Source organism: Scophthalmus maximus, chromosome 17, assembly GCF_022379125.1.
Source record: "Scophthalmus maximus strain ysfricsl-2021 chromosome 17, ASM2237912v1, whole genome shotgun sequence".
Classification (NCBI taxonomy): Eukaryota; Metazoa; Chordata; class Actinopteri; order Pleuronectiformes; family Scophthalmidae; genus Scophthalmus; species Scophthalmus maximus.
In genome coordinates, this window is record NC_061531.1 from 17,638,427 (window position 1) to 17,665,000 (window position 26,574).

General features: G+C 43.6%; 1 protein-coding gene and 1 long non-coding RNA gene across 3 annotated transcripts in view; both read left to right on the forward strand.

The window, feature by feature from the left end:
* The window catches only part of lasp1 (LIM and SH3 protein 1), a 28,518-nt gene extending 8,188 nt beyond the window's left edge, over positions 1-20,330 (forward strand). Inside the window, exons 2-7 of one of the 2 annotated variants that reach the window (XM_047328027.1) lie at positions 1,640-1,734; positions 6,987-7,071; positions 12,232-12,339; positions 15,027-15,102; positions 16,137-16,258; positions 16,851-20,330. In XM_047328027.1, the coding sequence (XP_047183983.1) occupies positions 1,640-1,734; positions 6,987-7,071; positions 12,232-12,339; positions 15,027-15,102; positions 16,137-16,258; positions 16,851-17,024 (660 nt within the window). In that variant the 3' untranslated portion in view covers positions 17,025-20,330. Of the gene's footprint in view, positions 1-1,639; positions 1,735-6,986; positions 7,072-12,231; positions 12,340-15,026; positions 15,103-16,133; positions 16,259-16,850 lie in introns of both variants that reach the window. The other variant, XM_035614647.2, reaches the window with a different exon arrangement.
* An 856-nt stretch (positions 20,331-21,186) lies between these two features.
* On the forward strand, positions 21,187-23,227 carry LOC118289478. Its single transcript, XR_004786073.2, has 2 exons — positions 21,187-22,097; positions 22,316-23,227. It is a non-coding gene; the product is annotated as an uncharacterized LOC118289478 (long non-coding RNA).
* Positions 23,228-26,574: the final 3,347 nt, after the last annotated feature.

Sequence of the window (26,574 nt, forward strand, 5' to 3'; positions counted from 1 at the left end):
TAACCAAGCAATTAACTGTAGAGTTAAGACAAACTACTTCCTGTTTACACCAGCACGCACATGCTCAGTGTACATGTGTGGTCACGAGATATACGTTTCCAGGTGTGTTCGTATAGACAGGGATTAATGATATGGAGCTAAAACGCTTGTGTGTACAGAGACTGTTTGAGTTTTAAAACGAATACACACACACACGCACATTGACTTGCCTGTTGTCAGTGCACACCACGTTGTGTGGTCCATTACATCCAGACAGAACAGACAAAAACTGTTCTTAAGTCCAGCCCGAAGGCACATTTTAGGTCTTTCACAAATGGGAATGAAGGATGACATGAAGAGCTCATTGTGCTTCGTGTTTCCATTCACAGTCACTGCCTTGAGTGTCTCTCGCTCTCTCTCTCTCTCTCTCTATGAGTCTGCAGCTTCCACCAACCCCAACTTCCTGCCGATATATATACAGCCAGCTGTGAATCAGTGCTGGGTTATCAAGCACAAGGAGGGAAATGATAGATTCTTCTGTCTTTTCCTGAGGAGACTTGTGTGTGTGGAAATCTGAAACTTGCACCATTGCTGGCGTTTACCAGAGATCCATCGCTGCAGTGGTGTTTGTGCAGTGATGTGTTTTCGTCAGTTTTGTCCTCATGGTCTTTTTCTGTTGCTGTTTGTTTTGTTTGGATTAGTGCTTTTGTGTTTGTGGGCACTCGGTGGAGAAAGTGATGAAGAGTGGGTGAAAGAACGAGGGATGTCACAGCACCCCAAGGCCATGTTAATAAGGACTCCCTCTCTCTTTCCCTCCCATTATGTCTCTCTCCCTCTCTGTGTCTTTGCACTCCTCCTCCTCCTTCCCTTGATGATCACAGGAGCAGCCAGATCATTGCTTCACATTCTGGCGTTTTCTCTCTCCTGCCCACCCCCTCCCCTGCTTGCTCCCTTCCTCTTGCTCTCTCCGGCTCTCCTTCCTTTCATGTTTCCTCCCTCCCTCCCTCCCTCCCTCCCGGTTTTCTCCATTCCTTCCTCCCTCCCTCAGTCCTTCTTTGAACCCTCAGGCCGCTGATCAGCCTAGAGCCAGGAGGGAAAAGGAAAGGAGGCGAGAGGGAGGGATGGTGGGTGGGTGGAAGGGTAGTGAGGAAGATGGAGAGACAGCCTCTTGGATAGAGGAGCTAAAGAAACATGCAGAGATGAATAGACTGACAGAAAGGGGAGTCAAAAGGTGGATGTCAAGAAGACCAAGCACAAGCTCTGGAGCGCCAACTGAAAAACAACCGATGTAGAAAACACAGCAACCTTTTTGCACACATAACAAGCAAGCTCACGGTCTAATGATGACGGTGTGAAAACTGACACAGATGCTCGTCAAGTAACCATTTAGTTTGCTTGTAAAAGAGGAAGTAGGTTTTCTTTGCAACTGCGCAAGCCGACACTCTTTAACGGTCACTATTGTCTCAGTTTGCCCTCAGCCTCTGTCCTCGGGAAACCCCAAGGGATGAGAAATGAGTTCTTTTTTTCAGAATTATCTTTCCTGTGCTTATTGGTTTATCTGAGTTTATTGTGTGTTTTTGTCTGGCAGGTTCAACAAATATTCTCAGATCGCCCCGTTCCTCATCATTTTGTGTTCTCTTTGTCTTTGTGTCTTTGACAGTGCTGGCATAAACGATGCTTCAGCTGCGAGGTCTGCAAAATGACTCTAAACATGAAGAATTACAAAGGCTTCGACAAGAGACCATACTGCAATGCGTAAGTTGTTCTAAACTCATCATTTCATGTGTTTTGTGTGTGTATTCAAAATAACTCAACAAAAGCGCATGGACATATTTTCACCAAACTTGGTGGGTATATTACTCGGGAGGGTCTCTCCAGATGATTGTCTTTTGGAGCTGATAGATCATGGTGGTGGTCTATAAAAACTTTATAGATATGTTAACATGCTGCTGGTCAGTCTGACTGAATGAGAGAGCGAAGAGAGAGACTAAAGAGTGATAAAGAGCGCTGCACACAGCTCTACGACGAACCAATGGTACAAAACGGTAAGTTATAGATCTTCAATGTTGTATAAAAAAGATCTGGGATATCATTATGAAACTGGGGCGGGGCTAATATAGTGTGTGTGTATATATAGTAGCCTATATACAAAGCGCTCAGGGTATAGGCCCCTCCCATGCTTTTCATTCATACTAAACTGGTTAGGCCTTCGTCCCAAAGACACTGACCGCAGTGTTTAACGTGTCCACAAACTGAAATAGGACTCTGTGTGTGTGTGTGTGTGTGTGTGTGTGTGTGTGTGTGTGTGTGTGTGTGTGTGTGTGTGTGCGTGTGCGTGTGTGTGCGTGTGCGCTGCAACCCAACTACGGCCCCTCTCTCCCTCCTCTGCTCTGTTTATCTGTGACTATTCCAGCTCCCCCCTCTGAGAAAAGGGCCTATATGTGCTGTGGGAAAGGGCCTCCCCCTCCCCCTCCTCCTCCTCCTCTGGGAGAGGGGGGGTGGGATGGGAGGGGGGTATCAACAAAGAAAATTCCTCAAGTTCCTCTACAGTGACACAGGCGGACACTCTGGAAACCAACATGTCCACTCGCGCTTCAGCACATTCTCACACACTAAAAAGGCTCATCAGGAATCCACGGAATCCTCCTCTCCCATTACTTATAATGATTTCCCTCCTCCTCCCCTCTCTCTCTCTCTCTCTCTCTCTCTATTTGTGAAAGTGAGTGCATGTTCTGAGAGGGAATGCAGAGAGCAGGCGTTGCCTCATGTTGTGACAAGCTCTTTTGCATTTTCTTTCTCTTTTTCTTTCTCTTTTTCTTTCTCCTGAAATGCCGTTTTATTGCCAGGGAAATAAATCAGAGCAGACGTCACTCCTGCATTGTCATTTTCTGCCCTAGTGGAAACTCTGGTGGAATGCCTAGCTTTGCGGTCAGCTGTTTTCTATAGCATTTGTCTCCTGTTCGTGATTAACAGGCAGCGACGAGTCGTTTGTTCCAAGCCTGGAGTAAATTGCATGACTGGTTATTATTATTTCTTTGTTTTTTTAAGGAAACATTCCATGTTCATGTCCATGTGTGTGACATTTTTGCCTGGTTACCGTTGAGGCCTTGAGACACAATCAGACTGGACAACAAAGAAGTGTCTGTATTTTGTCCTAATTTGGCTGTTTTTATATAAACGTCATCTACCAGTGTTTCTCATACATAGATTTATTTGTGACAGCCTTCCAAGAGATGAACATTGATTTTCTTGTTTTACTTTTTCAAATAGGTAAAATCTTGTAGAGCTATTGGAATGGCCCCTCCTCCATTCTCAATGTCCATTGTCAGAGACATTGACAATTGACCCGCATGTTAATAGCCCCTTAGTTCATTCACACTATGAATCTAAACCACATCATGCGAAGCAGGAAGGATTTTTGGCTTTTTCCCACAGAGAATACGGGTAACATAGCTCCTAGTTCCTATCGACTGCATACACAAGTGGATAACAATATGAACGTAGAAAACAGTGTAGACCAGAGTTATTAGAAAAACAGAGAACCTAGAAACTAAAGAAAACATGTGGGGGGAAGCTGAATGTCCAGCCTGTTTGATTTTCTATCCAATTAATCCGTTCCGAATATTTCCAGGCTTCAACCAGAGGCAGCAGGAGAGGGTCAGAAAAAAGGTTAATTGTAGCTATTGAAGAGCAAGAGATATAAGAAAAGAGGAGGAAGAGGCAACAGATAAAGATTGAAAGAAAACACAGAGATAGAGCTGCTTGTATCAGTTCAGTTATTTATCTGTAAAAATGCTGTATACAGTACATAAGGTATTAGCTAAAACCGCATGCCGGGTCTGGCTGATTTCAAAATGCTACCAGAATCCCAAAAGCTTCACTTCCCCCTAAAAAGTTATTCCTCAGTAGATCCAAAACCTCCAACATTCATGTAAACAATTATTTCCACGTTGAACAAACGTGTCGACCTTTTTCCGGAGCGCACCCGACTCACTGGAGAACACATCTGTCCTCACATCTGAGACGGAAAAAAACACGTAATGAGCCTTTTTCACCGGAGATTTCTTTCGACATGACATTGTTGGGCAAACACAGATGTTATTAACAAACAAAAGACCTGACAGTTTGACATGTGCCCTATTATCACCTGGCAGCATTAAGTAAGCAAACACAATAACGCAGGGTCACCATAAGAGCATCAAAGATGGCTACCATCTTCTATCTTTCACCCGGACCTGAAACAGAAAATAATATTTTTTATAACTTACACACGCTCCGTGCTTTTCCTTCTCACCCTAGCCTTGTTTTTTCATTCTGACAGTGTCCCTACATCCCATCTTTCATATCTATATCAAGGCATTAACCATCTACAACAGGCCTCTTTCTCTTACTATCACATTTATCTCCACGGAATAAAGTGGCTTCTTTTTTTTCCTGTTTCCAATGTTCCCTCCGCTGCCCGCCGCCAACAGGAGCGAGGCCTTTCAGAGCCTGTTTATTTTTGCTCCTTTCCGTTTGTTTAAAAATGAGCTACGTTCAAGTAAACATCGTCAGTGGGAAGAGGCTCCCGCCTCGGGAAAGGAATGCTACGAAGACGGCGACATTCCCTGTTATTATTCCGTGGGATAAACTACTTTCATCGTTACCCCTCTATATTTGGAACCGTGGTAATTGAGACAGGAGTTAGTTTGTTTTTCACCGTATTATTCCCACCCACCTCTTCCCCGACAGTGGCCGTCAATGATTAGATACTAGAGTCACAGAAGGGGATTGTGGGAGATTTAGGGGGAGGGCCAGATGAGTGAGACATTAAAATTTTTCATTTCCCCTTGGAGCCTTTGGAGGGACACTGTCTTAATGACTGATATTAATCTGGGCATCGCTGTGGTGTTATTACAACTTGTCACAAATGAAACAAAGTTTTAGCCTTGACAACGAGTGCTAGTTTCACTCCATCTGAAATGGCAGCGGAGGTCATTCGTTAATATGTTGTTAATGAGTAACTTGTGAAGTTGCTGCGAGTTTCTTTTGTGTGAATGTGGGAAGGGCTCCTTCTCTTTGGAAGCTGACCAGCAGAGAGGCCTCGTCGGGAAAATATCAAAAGAAGTGTCATATTTGAGTTCAGAGGAATTTTAATCCTACCTTCCCCAACTACTGTACTGCTCCTCTACTGTGTGTGTGTGTGTGTGTTCTGCTTCCAAGCATTTCACAGTGACCTGCTCCCTCAGTCAGTCGTCCAACTTGTTGAATTGGATCACGTGCAGCTGAAATGTTCAACCTGAATGATGCATTACAACCTTTCCAGGTCTTTACAGGGTCGAGCCGGCCGCAACGTCTCCTGGTCCCACACTGCAAACAGTAGGCAGTTTGTGTGTTTGTGTGTGCGTGTATGTGCATGTGTTAAAACTACACATGCGGTTGCGCCCTCTCTCTGCAACACCACAGCGCCGCGCCTCCCCTCCATTTTGATCACTCCCTCTTTTTTCTTTTTTTAGCTTTCACAGGGCTAACTGAGTTTGTGCATGTGTCACCCTCTCCCGTCTGCGACTCATTAGCTCGTTATACAACCTGACCGATAGTTGAGTTTTCTCGTGTGACTCATCCATATAACCCTCAAAGCTCGGTCACACGCACGCAGGTCACACATTACGAGGCAGCCTCTGACTCACAAAAGATCATATCTGCAAATACCTGCCCTGTGTTTGTGTTGGCAATTTACGGATCCTTGATTGCAAGGAACCGTTTTCTCAAGTCACAGTGAAGTTGACAGCAAAGGCTGTTGCCAACTGAAGCTGACGGCAAGAGGGTGTGTGTGTGTGTGTGTGTGTGTTCGAGGCCGCACAGCCTCAGACAAGCAGGAGTAGTCGGGCACAGTGACGCTCTTGTGAGAGGAAGTGCGTTTCACCACAGACCAGAAGAAACACGCCCCAAAAATATATTGTATATCACGAGTTTCCTACTTTGATCGTTCCCCAAGAAATGGAAGATAAGTTGCTGGTGAGATGTTGCCTAAATGGGTTACCGAGAGGCACGGATTGCAGTGGAAGACATTTCGAGGTCACCCAGCGCCCTGAGGCATGCTGGGAACTGCAGTCCACATTAGATGAGCTGCGAGGGCTCTTCCCTCTCCTGCTGGATCTGAGCCATGTGTGTGTTTTTTTGCTGCCTTCAGGAACCGGCAGTGTATTAAAAACACTGCCTCATGCTTTGCATTGCACAACAGCGGTTTAAGGTGATCAATAAGTAGTAAGCTGTGTGATGATGAATGGCTTTTGGAGCGATGCTGTGCAGTGTGAGCCGCATGCCTGCATGGACGATGTGCGTTTGAACTTACTTGAGAGTATATTTATAGTTCGCTGTGTTCTTTCCAGGAAGAGTGTTTCTCAGTGGGAGGATGCGGTGGTAACGCTTTTTTTGACGGTCAAGACATTTCCCAGAAGCCCATTCAGAAAAGAGACTCGCCCTCTCGCTGTGCTGGAAGCCTGTGACATCATTCACACTCACCCAGTGTGTCTTTGACCCTGTTCTGTCTGTTGTGTGCTGTTCCTCTTCCCGTTGTCCCTCACAGGGCCATGCCCACAAGTCTCCCCATGTGTGTGTTTGTGTTTGTGTGTGCGCCTGTAAGCTTGGAAAAATGTTTTCCACACCTGCTATGGCTCTCCTCCAAAGCTCCCTCCGCCCCACACGGCCCCTGCCTGCACTTCCTCTTTTTCCAGACTACCTGGGCTCCCACTGACAGAGCATTGTGTGTTCTACTGACATGCCTTTTGTCTACAGGGGCTTTCTAACTCGACCTCAAGACCACCTTGAATAACAAATGCCCCCACTATGGGGCCACAGAGTGCACACTGTTAGAGTTATGGTGTTTTTTTTACCCCACCCCACGAGAATCTTGGCTTGAGCGTCACAGTGGGAGTCTTGACTAAAAGCTGGCATCTGCCTGTGTGCTTGGTTTGTTTTACGGTGTACTGACGTTCTTTTGCTGTTTTGTGTGTTTTATTTCACAGACACTACCCCAAGACAAATTTTACCTGTGTGGCTGACACTCCAGAGAACCTCCGCCTCAAACATCAGAGCAAGATGCAGAGCCAGGTAACTCTCGGTGCCAGTAACTTACCCGTCGCTAAACCAAACTGCAGCTGTGAAACACGCACGCACGCACAGTTAGTTCACACACCGTGGCGTTGTTCCATGCAGGAGGTAATAAAAACACATGCTTAATTTGAAAAGACTGTTTTTGAGTTAACACCTTAAAAAATAGATCTGCCAGTAAGTACCTTCACAAAGTCAACTCTCCGATAACTTCATCAGCCCTAATCCAGACCTAAGTGTAAACATTTAAGATAAGTGCGTGCTCAAAGCTTTAAGACACACCTGACAAGTCAAGCATGAAATTGATTCACAATGGACCAGTAATAGACGTGAAGGGAGGCCTGGGAACCCTGGGAGGTCTGTGGCTATAGAATATTTTGATAAAATGTCCAAGAGAGAAAATAAATAAATGAAGACAATGAAATGGCCATTTGCTTCTTCAGACTAAAACAAGAATAATAGCTTATTTGTTGGAGAGGTTCTATGTCCCAGTCGTTATATCAAATAGGAGAATAAACTCTGGAGAAAAGCACTGCCAGTTTTCTTTCTGGGAAGAAAAAACCTACTTTGTGGCTGTCACTCGTATGCCTTTTTATTTTTTATGATGGTTGCAAACTGGATTATAGCTCCATTAATTTTGTTGTGCTTTTTTATACCATGTTGGCTCAAAATGCAGTGCTACTGGGACCTCTGCTCTCCGGCCCATTACTGATGTTCTACTTCTTCCCCTGCTTCTTTTGTTGCAGGCAAAAAATTTTTTTGCCAGTTTATCGGCCCTAATAATCAGTTTTTTCTCCCAAGTAGTCACCCATCTAGATCTGTTTTGTAACGCTAGAAAACACCACTATAGTGTTTCAGCAGAGGCTAAAAAGAAAAGACCCAAATATATTCTGAGAGACCAAAAAAAAAAAAAACTCCATGAGACTAAAATATCCATCTGAACTGGGTCATGTGTTATTGCCTTAATAAAGACGGCCCTGACGGAGAGACGGAGAGATCAGTACTCGCCGACAGACGCTTAACAATGTTTTCCCTTTGTGGGTTCCTGTAGTTGTAGTAAGAATAACACATCACACATAGATTGGGCATAAAATGTTATTATATGTGGTGGAAAAGTGTAGCGGGGCAGACGGACGTGTCAACCCTTGACGACTGTCATGTGAGGCGTGACTTCTCTTATTCACTCCACGATGTCTCCGCTGTGTTTCGAGGAACTTGTCCGTCGGTGCGATCGGCTTTAAGTGACGCTCCTTCAAATTCAGAGAGTTTGTCCGGAGAGTGGGGCGGGGCTTATCAAACAAGGCACGTCAGTCATCTTATCCAAGTGTGTCGGTGTCAAAACACTACATGTGATGGGGGGGGGGGGGGGGATTTGTGGAGTATTGGGGTTGGGGGTTAGTACAGGGAGGGAGATAACTGTAGGGATTGAGGGACAGATGGTGTTTTTCTACACGGATTGTGCGCCCTGCCGACCTCACAGCCAACACTCACCCATCGACCACGAGACAGTGATTATACAAAAGGGTTTAACGTAAACAGGCGCCTAAAAAAAATGAGCTTCTGTAATACACAAAACAAAAGATATGTGCGCAACATGAAAGATTTATGTGATTTTGAATAAAGAGCAGCGTGGGTCTTGTGGACAGTGATTCCACTAATACCCAAAGCTTTTTAAAGGATATGGGTCTAGAATGATTCACGATCAAACGGTCCCTTCAACCAAGTGGCACCAGTTTAAAGTAGAGTCCTCTCTGTCGGGCTGTAACTTTTTAATTATAGATTAATCTGCCTATTATTTTTTGCCTGTGAAATGTCATAAAACGGTGGGGAAAAAAAGGGGGGGGGGGGCTGTTGTGATGTGTCACAGTTCAGCAGGTTTATTCACACTGCCTGCTTCAGTCTAAAATCATAATCATATTCAATCTGTTGCCGTACACAATAAACAAAGCATATAAGCTGTAACCACTGTATGTTTGGCAGTTTTGTTAAAGATTAGAGCCTGACTGCTTTTTGGGGGCACATGCCGATATTGATATTAGGGAGTAAATGATTGCCGATTCCGATACATCGGCTGATATATATATATTAAATCTGTCAATGATTCCTAAGATGTCGTTATTCTTGTTTAACCATAAACTTTATCATAAGTAACAATAGATAAAAAGAAAACACAAATACAACCAAATATATAGAACTTCAATTAGGAAAATATACATCAACGTCTACAACGTTTGTTCTGTACAATAAAATATGTCATAAGCGCTTATATCAATAAGCCTGTGAAAGGCTCATATTGGGCAACATTATCGGCCAACTGTTATATATATCAGTCAGGCTCAAAATATTAAATATTATTTGTTATTCTTATACAGTACAAGTAGTAGAAAGTGTCTGGAAGTGGTTAGAGAGCTGCTGATTGTACTTGAAGTCGAATAGACCCCCTTCTGGAAAATATAATTTTTGAAGAACCTGCTGTTAGATTGCAAAATATTAGAGCTATATTTGAAAAGTTTCACTCATTTCACTTGATTTTAATTTTCAGATGAATCCCCATAAATCATATAAGAAAATACAAACTGAACACACACACTGCTTGCACATATGAATCAATGTATTCATAGGAAGAGAAGCCTTTTGCACGATTGTGTGCTGTCAAAGTATTATTGTGCTGTTCACTTTGTAAGTAAGTTGAAAGTGTTTGCAGATAACTGCGGCCATCTAACCCCCTCACCACCGCCGCAGCTACTGTGTTGCTACGGGAAACCTATTGCTATGGTAGCAGAGTAGAGGTTTGTCACACCTCATTACAAGACTTTGCGGGGGGAAATAGAAAGAAACAAGATGGAGAGAGGAAGAGAGAGAGGGAGAAATAAAGAAACTGGAGGGAGCAAATTTGGGTGGACGGAGAGCAATGAGGCGCACATGAGCAAGGAAAAAAAAGAGGAAGAGACAGGAAGGCACCACCACAGAGGAGTGGAAGGGTGAAAGGGAAAAGATAAAAGTGAAATCCCCAGAGGAAGGAAAAGCTACAGGAATGCAAATAGATGCAGAGCGGAAGATTATCATGGGGACGAGCTCCGGTTCTATGGGATGTCTGCGTCTGTTGAGGCAGTAAAATATGAATGAATGAATGAAAACGCAGCAGCAGCAGCAGAGAGACAGAGAGAGGGCGAGAGGAAGGATCGGAGGAGAAGAAGGAGCTGTTGCATGGATCCAAAAAAGACAAAGGGAACCGAGTCTGAGAGATGAAAATAGGGGGGGGAGGATGATGATGCATTGACTGATGTGAGCGGAGCGCGAGCGAAGGACAAAGATTGGTCCAGGCTGCATTAATCTTCTTCACGACTTATCTTTTATGCGCAGGCTTGAGAGAGCCACGTATAATTTCCCGTGGAATTGGAATCATCATGTTCTAGTTTTCAAATCAGTTGGACTTCAGGCCCCGTGGTGACAGCAGACACACCACAGTGCATCATCACACAAACACACACACATCATCACTGCATCACAGCCGTGTCGCGTCGTGTCATCACGAGACGAGAGGGAGGATTGGTCAGCACTCCTGTTTGGCAGTGTCAGACATTATGTGCACACTGTGTGGGGGGAGAGGATGGAGCTTTTGTTCCCTGCAAGCAGGCTCCTTTCCTGGAGGAGTGCAGCGATATTGGCGAGCAGTCGCCATGGAGGCAGGAGTGAGGGTTTGGTGTGGGGAGGTGGAATAGAGTGATTTGTCACCGTTGAGATGCTACGGCGTTTGCCGAGCAAGGAGATCCGTCAGGGCAAAAAGACAGAATGTGTGGGTGCTGTTTTAGAAATGAAACCATGTATCCTGACTTCCTGTTTTCAGGTTTGCAGAACGGAGAACGGCAGTTGTGGGTTTTGAATATCGAAGATCAGCCACAGGGAAGCAGTGAGGGCGACAAAAACGAGCATTTCATAATTTGTGATACTCATCTCAGGCTCCATGGGCTGGACATTTCCTCCTCAGCCCTTAGGGTCAGGATAGGGTGGGAGGGCTGGAAACACACACACACACACACAAACAGTATTTGTCATACACTACCTCTCAGTGTGACCATATATGGTTGCTGCCACTTCCTGTATGTAAGGTCTTCAGTCCCCAGCAAACGGGAAACAAGCGTCACCACAAAACACAAAGCAATATATGCATGGCCAACCCCTCCTTTTCTAGCACACTTTACACACACACATACACACACACACACACACACACACACACACACACACACACACACACACACACTCTTAAGTCATCATTTATTCACAAGAAATGATTTCAGAAAATGGGGAAATACCAGCATTGCAAAAATATTACGACACATCCAGCTCACTCACACTCAACAGTCACTGCTAAATGTTACCGGCGGTTGGACCGAGACGCAGTTGATGCTTTTTGCTGAAATACATTTAATCCAAGACCACTGACGACGGTTAAAGCTTTAATTCAATCTCAGAAGCTCCATGGAACAAATATCTGTCGTCAGAAACATGGAAATATAGAGGACAGCTTGATTTCCTTTCCTTCAAAAAATCTATATCTCTAACAGATTTGTTAATATCAACATTTGATGGATTATATAGGGAAACACGAACAACCCCACGAAATAGACATATAATAATTATAGTAGCATTTTAAAATTCATTAAAATATGGGCTAAGATCTTATGGCAAAAACAAAAGCCATTAACAGTATGTTCATTTCATTAGAGGTGACATTTCAGGGACATTTCATGTTCGTTATCTAATGGTGTCAAGCTGCAATAAAGGCGACAGTAAAACCGTCATCCTCGCTGCTATGAAAATATTTTATCAGGCCAACATGCAGCTCATTATTACACGGCGCTGATCCATTCACCGAGCATTGTTCAAGAGCTTATACAGTAATGTTGACACAGACACTGTGGATTAAAAAAACAACAACAATATCATAATGTTTATGTAGAAGAAATTAGAAACGATTCCCAGTTCCAAGTAAGAACGTCTATCTGTATGTTGAACAAATCTAGGCCACGTGATCTATAAATAATCATTTGTGCTGCGTTTGTTGGAATTTTCCTCGTTGACACACACAAACGCAACGGAACTGTCTTGTCTCTTTTTTTCTTCTTCTAACGTGACCGTGTGATTTGTTTTCTGCAGTTTCTCTACAAGGAGGATTTTGAGAAGAATAGAGGAAGAGGTTTCAGCGTGGTCACAGACACGCCGGAGTTCCAGAGAATTAAGAAAACGCAGGATCAAATCAGCAATGTAAGTGTCACTCGTCCGTTTAATGTCTCTTAATCGTAACAGAACTGTTTGCCTCCCTGTCAACCTGTCTGGTATAAAGCCAGTCTGGTATGTATTGATTGGTTTACAGGACTATAATCTCTTTTGCCAACACGGAAATGAGGATTTGTTCACTTAGGAAAGTAATCGGGCTATATTAAGTCCACTGAGAAGATTTCTCTCCTTGCTTGAGAATTGCTGATATCACAGCCCACCCAAAACGATCTCTGCATTCATGAAGACACCTGGAAACACATGACCATTCACGTACACTGGCACGCACGCGCCCAGTGTACGTGAATGGCTCTGCGCTTAGTCACAGAAAATACTACTAAAAAAATATACTTTGACCAATGACGAGTCAGAACCACAGCTGACGGTGTCAGTAACGCTTTGCATTCACCGCTGGTGGTCGGGTCGTGACTTATAAAGAACCAATCAGGAAGTGAATGCGGGCGACTGTGTCATCGTTTCCAAAAGTCTCTTGTTTTTCCTCTTCCATACTAAAACGCAGCTCAAACCCTGGGGTAGTGTTGAAGGCAGGTGCATTTTTAGGTCCTGCTTATATGTTGCATAGTCAGCACTTCATCATATTTAATATAATCCTTAATTTTTTTTTCATAGTATCTGTCTTCCTCCCACTTACTCACTGACGTCGGTAACCGTCAGTCGTCTTCCTGCTCACATCGCTCTTCATTCTCCTCAAATCACTTCCCCACACGGACCGCTCTCTTCCCCTCTTCCGTTCCCTCGGCTCCTGCTATTGATTCGCCGTTTCTCTGTAAATACAGGTCGGCCATGCAGAAATGCAAACAGTGTTTAACTCCTGTGTCTCCAGACGGCTCAAGTCAGCAGTTTAAAAGGCCCTTTTATTTCAGACACCAAAACATGGCGTCGCCACACACACACACACACACACACACACACACACACAAAAATGGCACGGCTCGGCACCGGGCCTTTTGCTAATGGTATAATTAGTGTGGAGGGTGATGGGTAATTACGGCGTTCGTGTGATGAAAGATCTTTGCGTGACCGAGATCAAGGGGGAATCCGCGAGACGGAGGAAGATACACATATATTACATGTATTTATGGGTGCGAGCCACATCAAGATACCAAGTGCATCGCGGTGGGATTGATTCGGGTGCATCGTGGGCGCATCAGTCACTCTGATAAACACGACATCTGCTCGCAATCGCCCGCCGTCATTCACAGCCAATCGGAAAGGGAGCTTATCTCGCTCTCTTTTTGTTCTCTTCCCCCGCCGGACAAAGAATGTCTTTAATGTGAAAGCCTTTTTATTCATCTCTTCTCATCTAGATTTGTTTTTTTTACTCCTTCTCTGACTCTCGACCGTCTCCCATCGCCTTCCTCGTGCCAAACACACACAAAAAAAGCAAGAATCAGGAGGATTAAGTTTAGATCAGTAGCAGCCTGGACTATACACTATCTGTTCGAGTTGTTCCTTCAGAACAAAACCCCAAATAATCTCCCTCACACACTCTCACTCAGCATATTGCACTTGAGAACAGCCACTGTGTTCTCTCAGCCCGTCCGTGCACTAACACTCCATCATCCCCATCCAGTCCTCTGTGTGTGTGTGTGTGTGTGTGTGTGTGTGTGTGTGTGTGTGTGTGTGTGTGTGTGTGTGTGTGTGTGTGTGTGTGTGTGTGTGTGTGTGTGTGTGTGTGTGTGTGTGTGTGTGTGTGTGTGTGTGTGTGTGTGTGTGTGTGTGTGTGTGTGTGTGAGAACACACTCACACTTGGAAACGCCACCAGGCACAGTGGGCTCTTTGAGCGGGGGCAAGAATCGAGGGTTGTTAATCCTGTGAGTCAGTCTGTTATCAGCCTGTTAATAAGTAGGGGGGGGGGGCTGGATTTAGTGTAGTCATAGACAATCATTCAATGTGGCCTTGCTTTATGTTGTAGCCCTGAATGCTGCCTTTGTCACACCGACTGCAGACGTTGTGAGAGTGAACATGAACTCTTCAGTTTCTTTACACCTGAGTTTATAACTTATATGGATTTAAGTAACACTTTAAAGTGCACTGTCCCTCCTCCTCCTCCACCTGTCTGCATTTCTATCTCACCCCAAGCGTCCAGGCCTTTTCTTTCACCTCACCTGTCCTCTGTGATGTGTCAGCGACGGTTGCTATGCAACGCCGAGCTCACACGACTTCCGGCCCCGCTGCTGAGATGTCATTTCCTCTCAGCGTCAAAGCCGCCTCTCGAGGCCTCCGCTGCTACACGCAGTGCGCCCCACCTATCACCAAGAACAGTGGAATGCTGGTGGACAAGTGGGAACCCTCTGGTGGAGAGAAGATTAACTACACGCTGTGACAGCTTCCTGGAAGAAGAAAAAAGCGTTTCACATGTTTGTTTTTTTCTTTTTAGTTTAAATTGAATTCACAATATTTTTTTTTTAAAAAAATTTCTTGTTTGCTGTTGGGATTAATGTTACTCATGAAATGGTTTTGTACGTGGTTTTAAACTGGCTAGAAAATCTCTAGTACAATTGTTTCAGACCTGATGATATAAAGAATTAACATGTGGGCGTTAAATAAATAGATATTTATACATTTATATACTTCTATTCATTAATCCATCAAATCAAGGTTTATGGATTTTCTTCTTTCACCTGACAGTGTTTTTGTTTGTCTCTAACCAGATTAAGTACCATGAGGAGTTTGAGAAGAGGAAGATGGGAGGAGAGGCCCCACATCAGCCAAGCTCCCCCAGCCCAGGTAAGACAACTTTTATTAAAACACACATTTTACACTTGGCGCTGACTGAGGAAGCAGCAGCAGCAGCAGCAGTGTAAGAGAATGGAGTTGTAGAAGTACAGTATGAAGCAGGAGGGAGAGGTTAATGGAAAGCATCATCTCAGATGTCAGCCGTATTCCGAAATATTTCAGATTAATTTTTGTAAAACGGGAAGAAGTGGAGACGCGTCGTCCATCTTTATAAACAGCCTGTGATCAGTTCACTAAAATCCCCCCAAAAAACATACTAAATAAAACCTGAACTACCTCTATCGATGTTTTTACATTTACTCTTCAATGTCTAATAATCACATTCGATATTTCTGTTCTCTGAGCAAAGTTCACCACGTTTACATTTTTCTTTAAGCCTCATCTTTTTTAAGCCACAGGCTGTATGAGCTCACCTGGCTGGATGTTCCATAGAGTCACACCACTCCACAGGGATCTCGGTCCCAACTTGTTCACTTCCCTCCTCCTCCTGTGCATTTAATTAACCCTCTCAGACTGAATAGCTCTGCCTCAGACATTGCCGTGTTTCTAAATCATGAAAGTAATTCCAATATTTGTACTTTACCGTGTCATTCATTCCCCGAGACGAAAAAGAAATTTGCTGAAGCTCAGCAAGTTTAAGGAAAATAATACGAGCAACATTATGAACCTTTTGTCAGAATGTTACTTGGACGACCTTTTGTTTTTCTACACGCCTGATTTACACTTAAGCCATTGTTCACCAGGTTGTGTAACTGGTGAAATCAGGAGCCTCTGGATGCACGTATTGACTTGCCATGTTTTTGAATTCCTCGCTCCGTTAGTGCAGATGTATACACACCTGGCTTTAGCAGGCATTTTAGCCGTAAGCATTGCAATCTCACTTCCCCTCCACCCAAATATAACAGAATACACTTCATACACAATTCAAAGCCTGCTGCTGAATCCCTGTATATCAGCATTAGAGTTTATGTTTATGTACGTATTAATTTGCCGTCCTGTTTTGTTTTCTTCTGTATCACCAGCAGCTTACCAGTCCTCCGCAGGGCCTCAGAACTACAACTTTGAACCTGCTCCTGAACCAGCGCAGCCCGCGCAACCAGCGCAACCAGCGCGCCAGGCGGCCGGCGGCCCACCTCCCAGTGCCGGGGTAGGTCCTGACCTCTACCAAGGATTCTGATGAATCGTTTAAGAGTCCACTGGCTTCAGCTTCTCAAATGTTAATATTTACTGGTTTTCTTGGACTTGTGTGACAGAAAACTGAAAAGTTTTGGGTTTCAGACTATTGGACGGACAAAAAAGATGGGAAAATAATTTGGTAAAAAATGATCATCGTGTTTCCCAAACACCAAGATGACGTTTTTGTTTTGTCCAAACACCAAAGATATTTAGTTTACTGTCGAAGAGGAGCAAAGAAACCAGAAAATATTCACATTTAAGAAGCTGAAATCATTTGTTTTTTTCATTAAAAACAACTCAAACCGATTAATCAATTATCAAAATAGTTGGCGATTAGTTTAGTAATGGATTACTAATCGATTGACTGCTGCAGCTCTAGTGAAGATATCAACTTAGGCTTGAAGAAATCCCACTGGGCAATTTGTTTTACATTTTTGGTTTTGTTTTGTGGACAAAACTACTAATAATCATTTCTTCCAGAAAGTAATCTGCAGATCAAATCAATCATGAAGATTTCAGGAACCCGACTGAGCGTCTCCGTGTCACTTGTGTTCCGTCCACAGAAGCGGTACAGGGCCGTGTACGACTACTCCGCCGCCGACGAGGACGAGGTGTCCTTCATGGACGGCGACGTGATCGTAGACGTGCAGCAGATCGACGAGGGCTGGATGTACGGCCGCGTGGAGCGCACCGGCCAGCAGGGCATGCTGCCCGCCAACTACGTGGAGGCCATCTGAAAGAGAGAGAGAGAGAGTGAGAGAGAGAAAAAGAGGGAGGAGGAAGAGGTAGAGAAAGGGAGGGAAAGAAGGAAAGGAAAAGCCCAGTGCCATCTCATCTTAACGCCGCTTTCTCTTGATTTTACTCTTGTTCCCTAATCTGTCCTATGAGAATTTAACCCCACCTGCCCCGACCCCCCCTTAACCCCACTTTCCCTCTCTGCTCCCCCTGTTCTGCTCGCCAACCACAGACAACCTCTATCTGTCTGTCCGTCTATCTGTCTGTCTCTCTGTCCGTCTGTCTGCCTGCCTCTCTGTGCTGATGTCTGTTCTCTAGTTTTGGATGTTCATCACCATCCCCTTCACTCCCCCCCCCCGAATCCTGGCGCCACTCTCTTGTTGTCACTAGTTGGAAAATATTGAAAGTCTTAAAAGATAAACTCACAGATCCCCGCCCATAAATCAGGTGGTCGTGCCCATGTCACACAGTTCCATCCTCGCTGTAGCACTTAAAAACTTACTGACGACAGTAGAGAGGAAAAATAATTCAAAAAGCTCCTTTTTTTTCTCTCCCACCATGAGGCAGTTCACCACGGCTGCAGGCATTATTCTCTGGAGGAAAATTAAGTTTGAAGTATGGGTGGGTGTGACTTTTCATAGGCTTATTTGTTTAGATGTTTTTTTTCTTCCCCGTCTTTAATTTTGCAGCGTGATCTTGGCCAGACTGGAAACACAGTGCAGAATCTCAGCCAGAAGCTTGAATATACTCTTCTTCTTTTTTTTGTTGGACTTGTGTACATTCCCTCAACCTCAAATCCTGTTGCACCAATCAGTCTTAACAGAGAGGTTTTTATTATATTTATAGATTGACACACTCACATCTCGCCGTTCCATTAGCGTGCTCAAGGAGAGGGCGACCCTCGTGTTTTTTGAGCACTGCATTGTGGGTATTCGTGGAAAACTGGAATCGCAGCCTAACTGAAGAGCACCCGCCTGTCGTCGCCGTTTCTCCAGCGTTGTCGGGGGTTACAGGGGGGATCAGGGACAAAGTTAGGGGACGTCGTCGGTCCATCTCAATACATCACCTCCGTCGGTGTGGATTTATCGTCTCTGCGCGTTTTTGTTTTTTTTGTTGTCCTGTTACTTAGAGTTTGAGTTATGATGATGGAGGAGGGAAAGGAGCTTTTCCCCCCTTTTGCTACAAAATCACAGCGAACACGTGTATAAAAAATACAGAGGGCCAAGCACAACTCTTATGTTTTGTTTTTTTTATTTTGAATTTATTCCACTGTTGTTGTGAGTGAACATTCCAATCTGTTTTTCCATTTGATGTGAGAGAACTTGGTGAAACCTTGGCTGTGGTGACAAATGTTTTTTTCTCTCTCATGCTGTTCTTCCTTGGCCTTTTCTTGTTATTTGTAAGAAGCTTATTTTCAAAAGAATAGAAAAGGAAAATGTTAGTGTATAAAATTAATAAACCAGCAGCTCAATTTCTGAATGGAGATGAGAGGAGTTTTTCTGGACCACATGTCGTGGGGAGAAATCAGCCGGTCGCTCCCACATTCAAAACCCTGTTTCTGACTAACATATCTCTATTAATGCTGCCGAAAGAGTTTCTATTTTATGTTCTGGTCATATCAAATATCCCAAAAAAGGGCAGGTTGGTAACTCAATCTGGCAGGTGAATCATGTTACTTGCCAACTACAGTGAATGAGCCAAAAGAAATTTTGCTTAATAAACACAAGATCAAAGCATTTCAGTTGCTGGCTATTTACACAGAATATGCGGAATCATTCCACTCAGATACTGTATTTCTGTGAGGACCTCATCGGAAACATAATCCGATTTTGCCCGTGACCATAGAGACCTCTTCTTCTTCTCCCCCATTTTTTTTTCTTGCCATTTCATCCTGGGGGTTGGGAAGGGAGGGGCTGCAAAATATTCCAGCTTTATCAAAAAAGAAAAACAAGGCTCTCAACTATTGTAGCTAGACACCATTGTACAATAGTATATGTATCATAAACGTTAAGTTAGAGGGAAACGTTTTTACAGGTGATGGTGCTCCGGGGGAAGTGGTTGATATTTTTTGTGAATGTGGCGAAGAAGAAGGGGGAAGTGATGTGATTTTAAAAGTTGACTCATGGAGAAGATCAGTTTGGTGCAAGTTGTCAGTTGGTGTTGAACATTCATTAAATTTTTTTTTGCAACTTTCCAATGTAATAAATTGTGACAGTGCTGATGAAAATTATAACTACACCTCGCGCTGGTTAATGGATTTGCCAAACAAGACGAATGAACACACACTGTACAGTAAAGTGTGTGTGTGTGTGTGTGTTTGTGTGTGCGTGTGCGTGCGCCTGTGTTGTACATCAACCTCCACTTGACAACAGGATACATGTTATTTACAAGGCAGACGCTCAAACAGAAATCTGCTTTAGAGCTCAAGGTTGAGTTTCTCTTGGGGGGAAGTTGGAGGTTGTGACATGATTTTTGTTCCTGGCTCAAATTTAATTTAATAACAAGGCTACTCGTAGCCTCTCGTTACTCTGCGGGTAACATCCGAATGTGAACGTTCTTTTTGTCTCGGGGGTCGTCGGTGGGTGGTGGAATGTTGAAGTGGCCAAAGAAAGCCAGTGTGGTGTAAAGTGAGGCTCAGGATGGATTTGTTAAGGCAAGGTTAAAAAAAAATTAGCGTGTGATGATGCAAGTGTGTGCGGCGTCGATGGAGGGCAGCAATCTCCCAGACTCGTGTTTTGTCTGACCTGGATATCAGTCAGGAGTTTGAACCTCTGAACGTCGAATATCGCTCTTCTGCTCTTCTGGCATCGCTCATCTACTGAACCGTAAAAAAAAAATAACAACATATCTCAAGCCCTGTTTCTGTCTAGTGTCCCGTCCCCACTCGTTCCGCTGCCATCCCTCTTTCCCTGCAGCCTCCCGCGCTTCTGATGAAACTCCCCCCCTCCTCCCCTGCTTATCTATGATACTGGTCATATACTGTGTAGACTTTTGCAGAGTGAAATCATGTAATCCACCAATCGCAGGGTTTTAGCATTCAGACCACTCTTGTGCATTCCATCTTAAATCGTTCTTTTTTTTCATCGCTTTTTCGTTTTTGATATCATTTAGTTATTTTTTAAATAAAAAAAATTAAATAAAGATACCATATGCATATTGACATACATTGTGTATCCAAAAACTCGTACTGAATACATACTCAGAATTAAGGACCTGATATCATCTCCTGTTGCCCTGTTACAGCACTTCAAATTGTACTTAATGATTCTGCAGATTCAATAAATAAAAAAAAATGTCATTTTTCTCAAGACTGTCGTTTGTGTCGCGTCGTCTGTCGCGCAGCAGAAATTGTGGAAACTTCTGTCCCACCAGCCTCGTGACCTCTATACTTTGGACCCGTCACCTCCATGGTTTCCATCTGTATGTGCTCGGAGATCCATAAACTAACCTTTGCTGAAATAATATTACATCTTCCCAAATTTTCCTGCTACTGTTAGTTTGTGGTTCTTTGATTCATGTCTTTAGGGGTTTTACCATGTGTGCGACAGATGATTGACAAGTGGCGACCCGCCGTGACCTCATACGTTGGTCTCGCGAGTCGCCATTTTGAAACCTCTGGTTTAGCATTTTTGACCAGCGCCATCTTCATTTTCTGGATTTTCAGTGGAGTTCAATTCACAAAATGAACATCATGCTGTATTGAAGAAGACTTGAAACTAAATATTGACACCATTTGCTCCTCCGGGAAAAAATTACTGGCCTTATAAATCAAGTGAGAAGTACAGAGTCATTTTTCTCAAAGAATTCTATAGAAACTACCAGTGGAGTCGCCCTCTGCTGGTGATTCGAGAGAATACAGGCTTCAGGCACTTCCGCACTGGCTTCATCTTCCAGACCCGGTGACTATACCTCCTTTTTTATTTGTAATAAAACATTAAAAATAGAAATATATTGACTCTGCCCCCTTAAATCCACAACCACACCAAAATGTAATGAGTTCTTCCAAGGTCTGTTTTGCGTAATCTATACTAATAAGTAGACACGGGAGATAATAATAACCTTGGGGCCATAAAAAATGATCATAATGCAGGTAAATATCACTGTTGTCTGGAAAATATGAATTTAATCAAATCACAAAACAGAAATAACAAATTTACAGTCTTACTTAAATCTTCAGGGCCCCAGAGGAGCCTCTATCGACTCTTATTGCCTCAGACACAGATTAATACATTCAGCTCTTCACACACTAACACACAAAAAAGTTTTTGATGAAAATGTTCTTGCATTTAATATCTTCCATGTTCATGCAGGATCTTCACCACTTGAGGAATGCGAGATTATGTAAGTAAACGTTTTCATTTATTTCGAGCAGTGGTTGAAAACATATCAACACAAAATAGAAAAAAAGATAAAGACATTACATAATACATTTTTAAAAAACTATGAATATTTAAAATGATTCGGCCTCGCGGTCGGACAATGGAGGACGTCGCCCTTTAAGGCCGAGGGCGTTTTCACCCCGAGTTCAGCCTGTCAGGTCCGGCTTGTTTTCCGCCTTTGTGTATTTCCCTCAAAACGGACACTGGTTCTTAAATTTAAAACGTTACATTTCGAGGGGTAGTTGAGATTACGTTGCTGTGGGAGTCTCAGGCTCGAGAGTTTAAACCATGTGCTAAAACACGACGGAGATAATAAATACACCTTCGCTTCCTGCTTCGGAGAGAGAGGAGGAGGAGGAAGGGGGAGGAGTCGGGCGGCCCCACTCCCGACCGCCGCCGATCTTCGCCGAACCCTCTTCACTGGCTGTCGTAGCTGCTCTTCCTCCTCCTCCTCCTCGCACACCGACATCGTCCATCTCTCCGACACCATTTCCATCATGGTGGACATTTTGGTGTTGATGTTTTTCGCCATCATGGGCCTCGTCTTCCTCTCCTACATCATCTACGTCCTGTGATGAAGAGGATGATGAAGAGGATGATGGTGAGGGGCCGCCGCTCAACGAGCGCGCACGGGATGTGCGTGTGTTGTTTCCCCTCCTCTCTCTCCCGCATCCCTGGTCTCCATCACGGACCACGGTAAGCCTATACGATGAATATGATATTTTATTTATTAAAAGGCTGAAATTTTACACTGCGTGTTGTTATAAGAAGACTTACAGGGAGGATAAACATTAAATATCCCCAAAGAGGGGCCTAGGTAGATATATGTGCATAGCCACAATAAGGTTTCTGAATAATAAATAATATCTTTTGGGAATATTGTATTTCTAAATGTTTGACACCATCTGTTTCAGGGCCCATGATGGTTGATGGTTTCCCATCATGCTCTCAGGTGGGATGAGGGGAGTCAGTGATCCAGCGGAGGAGGGAGGAGGAGGAAGAAGAAGAAGAAGAAGAAGAAGAAGTGGAGAAGAAGAATTTTTCCTTTTCTATCTGCCACTTGCACCGTGTCGTCCTCTCCAGCTCTCCTCCGGCGGATCGGTCCAGTCTGAGGAGGGGTCCCGCAACAAACTGTGTTTTTATATTATATCTAGCCTCTACCTGCTCGTGTTTCTCTGCAGAGCAGGAGAAAATGATATTTCTGCACAAAGTCCTCCCCAAAAAACATAAGTAGGTTTGAGTACAGGTGTCGAATCTGCCTTTTTTTATATATATATATATATATATATATATAAAATAACACTGTGAGATAATTCTTCATTCCACTTTATGCTCAGTTTAACAGTATTACGACGCCATCTGTGCTCATGTGTTTCTTTTCTTTTTTGTTATGTTTGTGTTTCATGAAAAGGCCTCGTTTGGCTCAGCCTTGACATTAATATTTTTTTTTAATTCATATGTTGCCAACACGTTCTCCTCCTCCTCCTCCTCCTCCTCCTCCTCGCTGCGATCGAGATTTCCCATCAGGCCGACACGGTGGAGATGTACAAATACAATAACTCAGTGTTTCTTGACGTCATATCAGTCGCCCTGCTCTCTTGGTTTTAGCGATGGTGTCGCTGTTATTGCATTTTGTCCTATTTATTTTCATTTCGATGTGAATGACAAGCACAAAGAGTCATTGTCAAAAAGCATTCTTGCCACCAAACCCCATATAAATTATGTTATACAGTAAATATAAATATATACATATAATGTTGTGTTCACTGATGCGCTGGTTATTGACAGTGTTTCATGTTAAATAAAAGACGATTTCAGTAAACCAAGTTCCCTTCTCTTCATTTCACACAAGTCAAAAGATTTTTGTATTTTGTCGACAACCATAAATTATTCAGTTGTGTCAGGATTTATATTTTGTGTGTGTGTGTGTGTTGGATAGGGGCTTGAGGATATATAGCTACCACACAGACTGTAACAAAGGTCCCCAGCTGGAATCAAACCAGCGATGCTGCAGCCACATTGAACATGAGGTCACAAGGTCACTTATTTTTATTGTGGAGACTCACTGATAGATAATGGACGGATGGATGATATTTAGTTAGTATGTTTTGTTTCTTATCCTTTCAGAAATTCCCTTGTAAATACATGAACAACAAAAGGAAAAGCACATTACATTAAGAGACAACCTCAAAAAAACAAAATACTCCAAAAAAACACACACACACAACTGTCACATCACAAGGATTTGTCTCCATTCCTCAAAATCTATGATTCTGTATTTGTGTTATCGTCAAGCGCTGTCCAAACTAGTGAGCGGGGACAGAGAAAAAAAAAAACAGTTGTTGTACCATACAAGACAATTCATCCTTTGCTAGTCCTCTATTGACACATTCAAGATTAAAAAAATGTAATATTAGAGTAGTACAAAATAAAATATGAAGGCTCATAGAGGGGAAAGGTAGAAAAAGAAAAAGAAAAAAAAAAAGAGATGTACTAGAGATGTACAAGTTTTTGCAGGATCTCACAAAAGCTGTAACGTCACTACTGCAGTTGGTTGCTAAAGAATTTCAACCAGGACCGGCAGGTCAGTACACTCACTCATGTTAAAACATGCTCCTGTTGTCTCTTGAAATGTCTTTGGGGGACGACATGACACTGACTCGTGATAACCTTTTTTCCAGCATGTCCTGTGTGAGCAGCAGCCGTCATCTGTAGAAACAGGGGGCTCATGCTGCCTGTGGCCCTGCAGATGGTGCTGCTAACCCACGGAAAGGCTCTGGAGACTCGGCCAGTCAACTGGGCTGTGTCCAGATGTGCGGAAGGACAGGTCACATGAGGCGGGGGGGGGCGGGGGGACGCGACACATTTCAGTTCAACAGACACACAAACTGTGGAAATGGCCTTCTGTTTGTGAGACTGAATGATGGTTGTTATTTTTTTTTTATTATTTTTTTTTTTATTGCACTAATTATTATTTCTTCTTGCTTCAGTGTATTGGAGTGAATTATTGTCTTTGGAAAATACCATTTTCTTTCAATACACCACAGGAAGATTGTTCACGAGTGATTAGAATTCAAATGAATCAAAACCTATAAATAACTTGAGTTTTTTTTTTCCCCCGTCTTGTTTAGATGCTGTTGTCGTTATCCTGCTTAAACAATATTCATTTTTCCCTTTTCATTTCCTCCGGCAGAGGAAGGATTCCTCCCTCCCACTTCTCCAGTGTGTCCGTCCCGCTCCGGGGGTCACAGGTCAGCTGCTCCCTCTGCCGGGATTCAATATACTTTTGGAGGGATATTTGAGGATTTCATGCAATCCTTCCGAGTAATCTCAATCCGTTAATCTTTCTTAAAACCCCCTTTATCCTAAATGTTTTTATTTTTATTTTTTTTTGTCTAAAAAACACTGTTCCGTACTGACAGAACATTTTTAGAGAGATGTGCCTGTTCGCCTGTGAAGCTGCATCCTGCTGCCGCTTAGCTTAGCTTAGCACAAAGACTGGAAACAGGGGGAAACGGCTAGCCGGGCTCTCATGGTCTCATGGGAATAGTTGCACATAACACGCCACCAAACTGCAACTTACTGTATATGTTGTTGTTGTTTTTGCATGTATATTTTTTGTAACTTAATTTGAATCTACTGTGTCTCGCAAATAAGCAATTTTCCCAATTTTCTTTTGCACTTTTCCCTTAAGTTTCCCCCTCGTCTCCACCTCCACCTCCTCCTCCTCCACCTCCTCCGACCACTCTGCCGAGGTCTCTCCCACATGTGTGCAGACAGACCCACTCTGGGAAATAATCGGAATTCCTCTGCTGATAGTATAATCTTCCAGCCTCACCATTACAATACACCCGCTGTTCAGTCTGGGAGAGCAGGCGCATACACACACACACACACACACACACACAGTGGTTTCACTTCAATCTGCATGTTTGCCTGCGACCAGATCGAGTGACACTGCAGCGACACGACTCTGTGTTCACTGGGTCGAGAAAAGAAAGTGATGTGTGCTGATGTCTACTATCAAAAAGTAGGGCAGGGGGTTTGTTATGTTGTCTGCCGCCCTGCATGTTGCACGACCTTGTTGCTGTAACTTGGACCTGCATTCCTGAGCTACACACACACACACACACACACACTTCCAGCATGTCACAGAGCGATGTTATGTGTCCATTGAATCAAAAATAAGCCAGAACAGGTGCTCCTTTGTTTTTCAGCTGCTTGGGAAGGGGGGGGGGGGGGGGTTATTTCTTGGGCAGATGCAGCAATATGGCACATTTTAACGTGTTTATTGCCTTTTTTTAAAAAGGTAAAAACATATTCCCGGGCGTGTTTATTCGTCTCGCTATTGTTGGATAGCCGGTAAAATGTACACACGAGGTGACATCGCTCACTGCCAGATGTTTTACAGTTAAGACCTCGGCAGGTTTTGTCTCCACATATAAATCATAAACACACGTATAAATCAAAGACCAACCGTGTTGTTTTTCCCCGCCCAAACATCAGACAATCAGACAGGGAGAAGATCTATCGTACACTGCAAAAAAAAAAAAAAGGAAAGATAAAATAGAAGAAACAAACACAGAATTTTGAGGAATTATCTCATTTTAACTTGACAAGAAATCTTGAAAAAAGTTGGTTTTATTCTAGAAAATAAGTAGGTTCTCATAAGTTCATCTAAAAATCTTGCCAAGCCCAGAAGAACGAACCAAAAATGATGCTGCAAAATCATAATTCATCAGAAAATAACTCAATCAATGATTTATGGAAAGCGAATCCTAATGTGGATTTTGTTTTCCTTGAAGGTTGACGCTGCACACTGCGGCCGTTGACTCACGCTGCCAGTTTGTGACCACGTACCCCCTCTGTGGCATCTGTAACCTCACGCGACCTTTTCCCGAGTGCCAACGAGACAGAGTTTGGGGGCCGAGGGGGAACTGAGTGTAGTGCTACAATAGGTGGCGGTAGGGAGGGGAGGGGAGGGGAGACAGGAGATAAAGAAAAAAGGAGGCAATGAAAGAAAATGAGGAAGAGGGAGGGTGGTGGTATGGTGGAGGGGTGGGTTTGCCTCTGGGCTCTATAGCCGTTGTGGCCTTCAGCCGTGGAGTTCCTGTTGTTGAGGGGTGGGAGTTTCCCCCTGCAGAGAGAGAGAGAGAGAGGGAGAGAGAAGGAG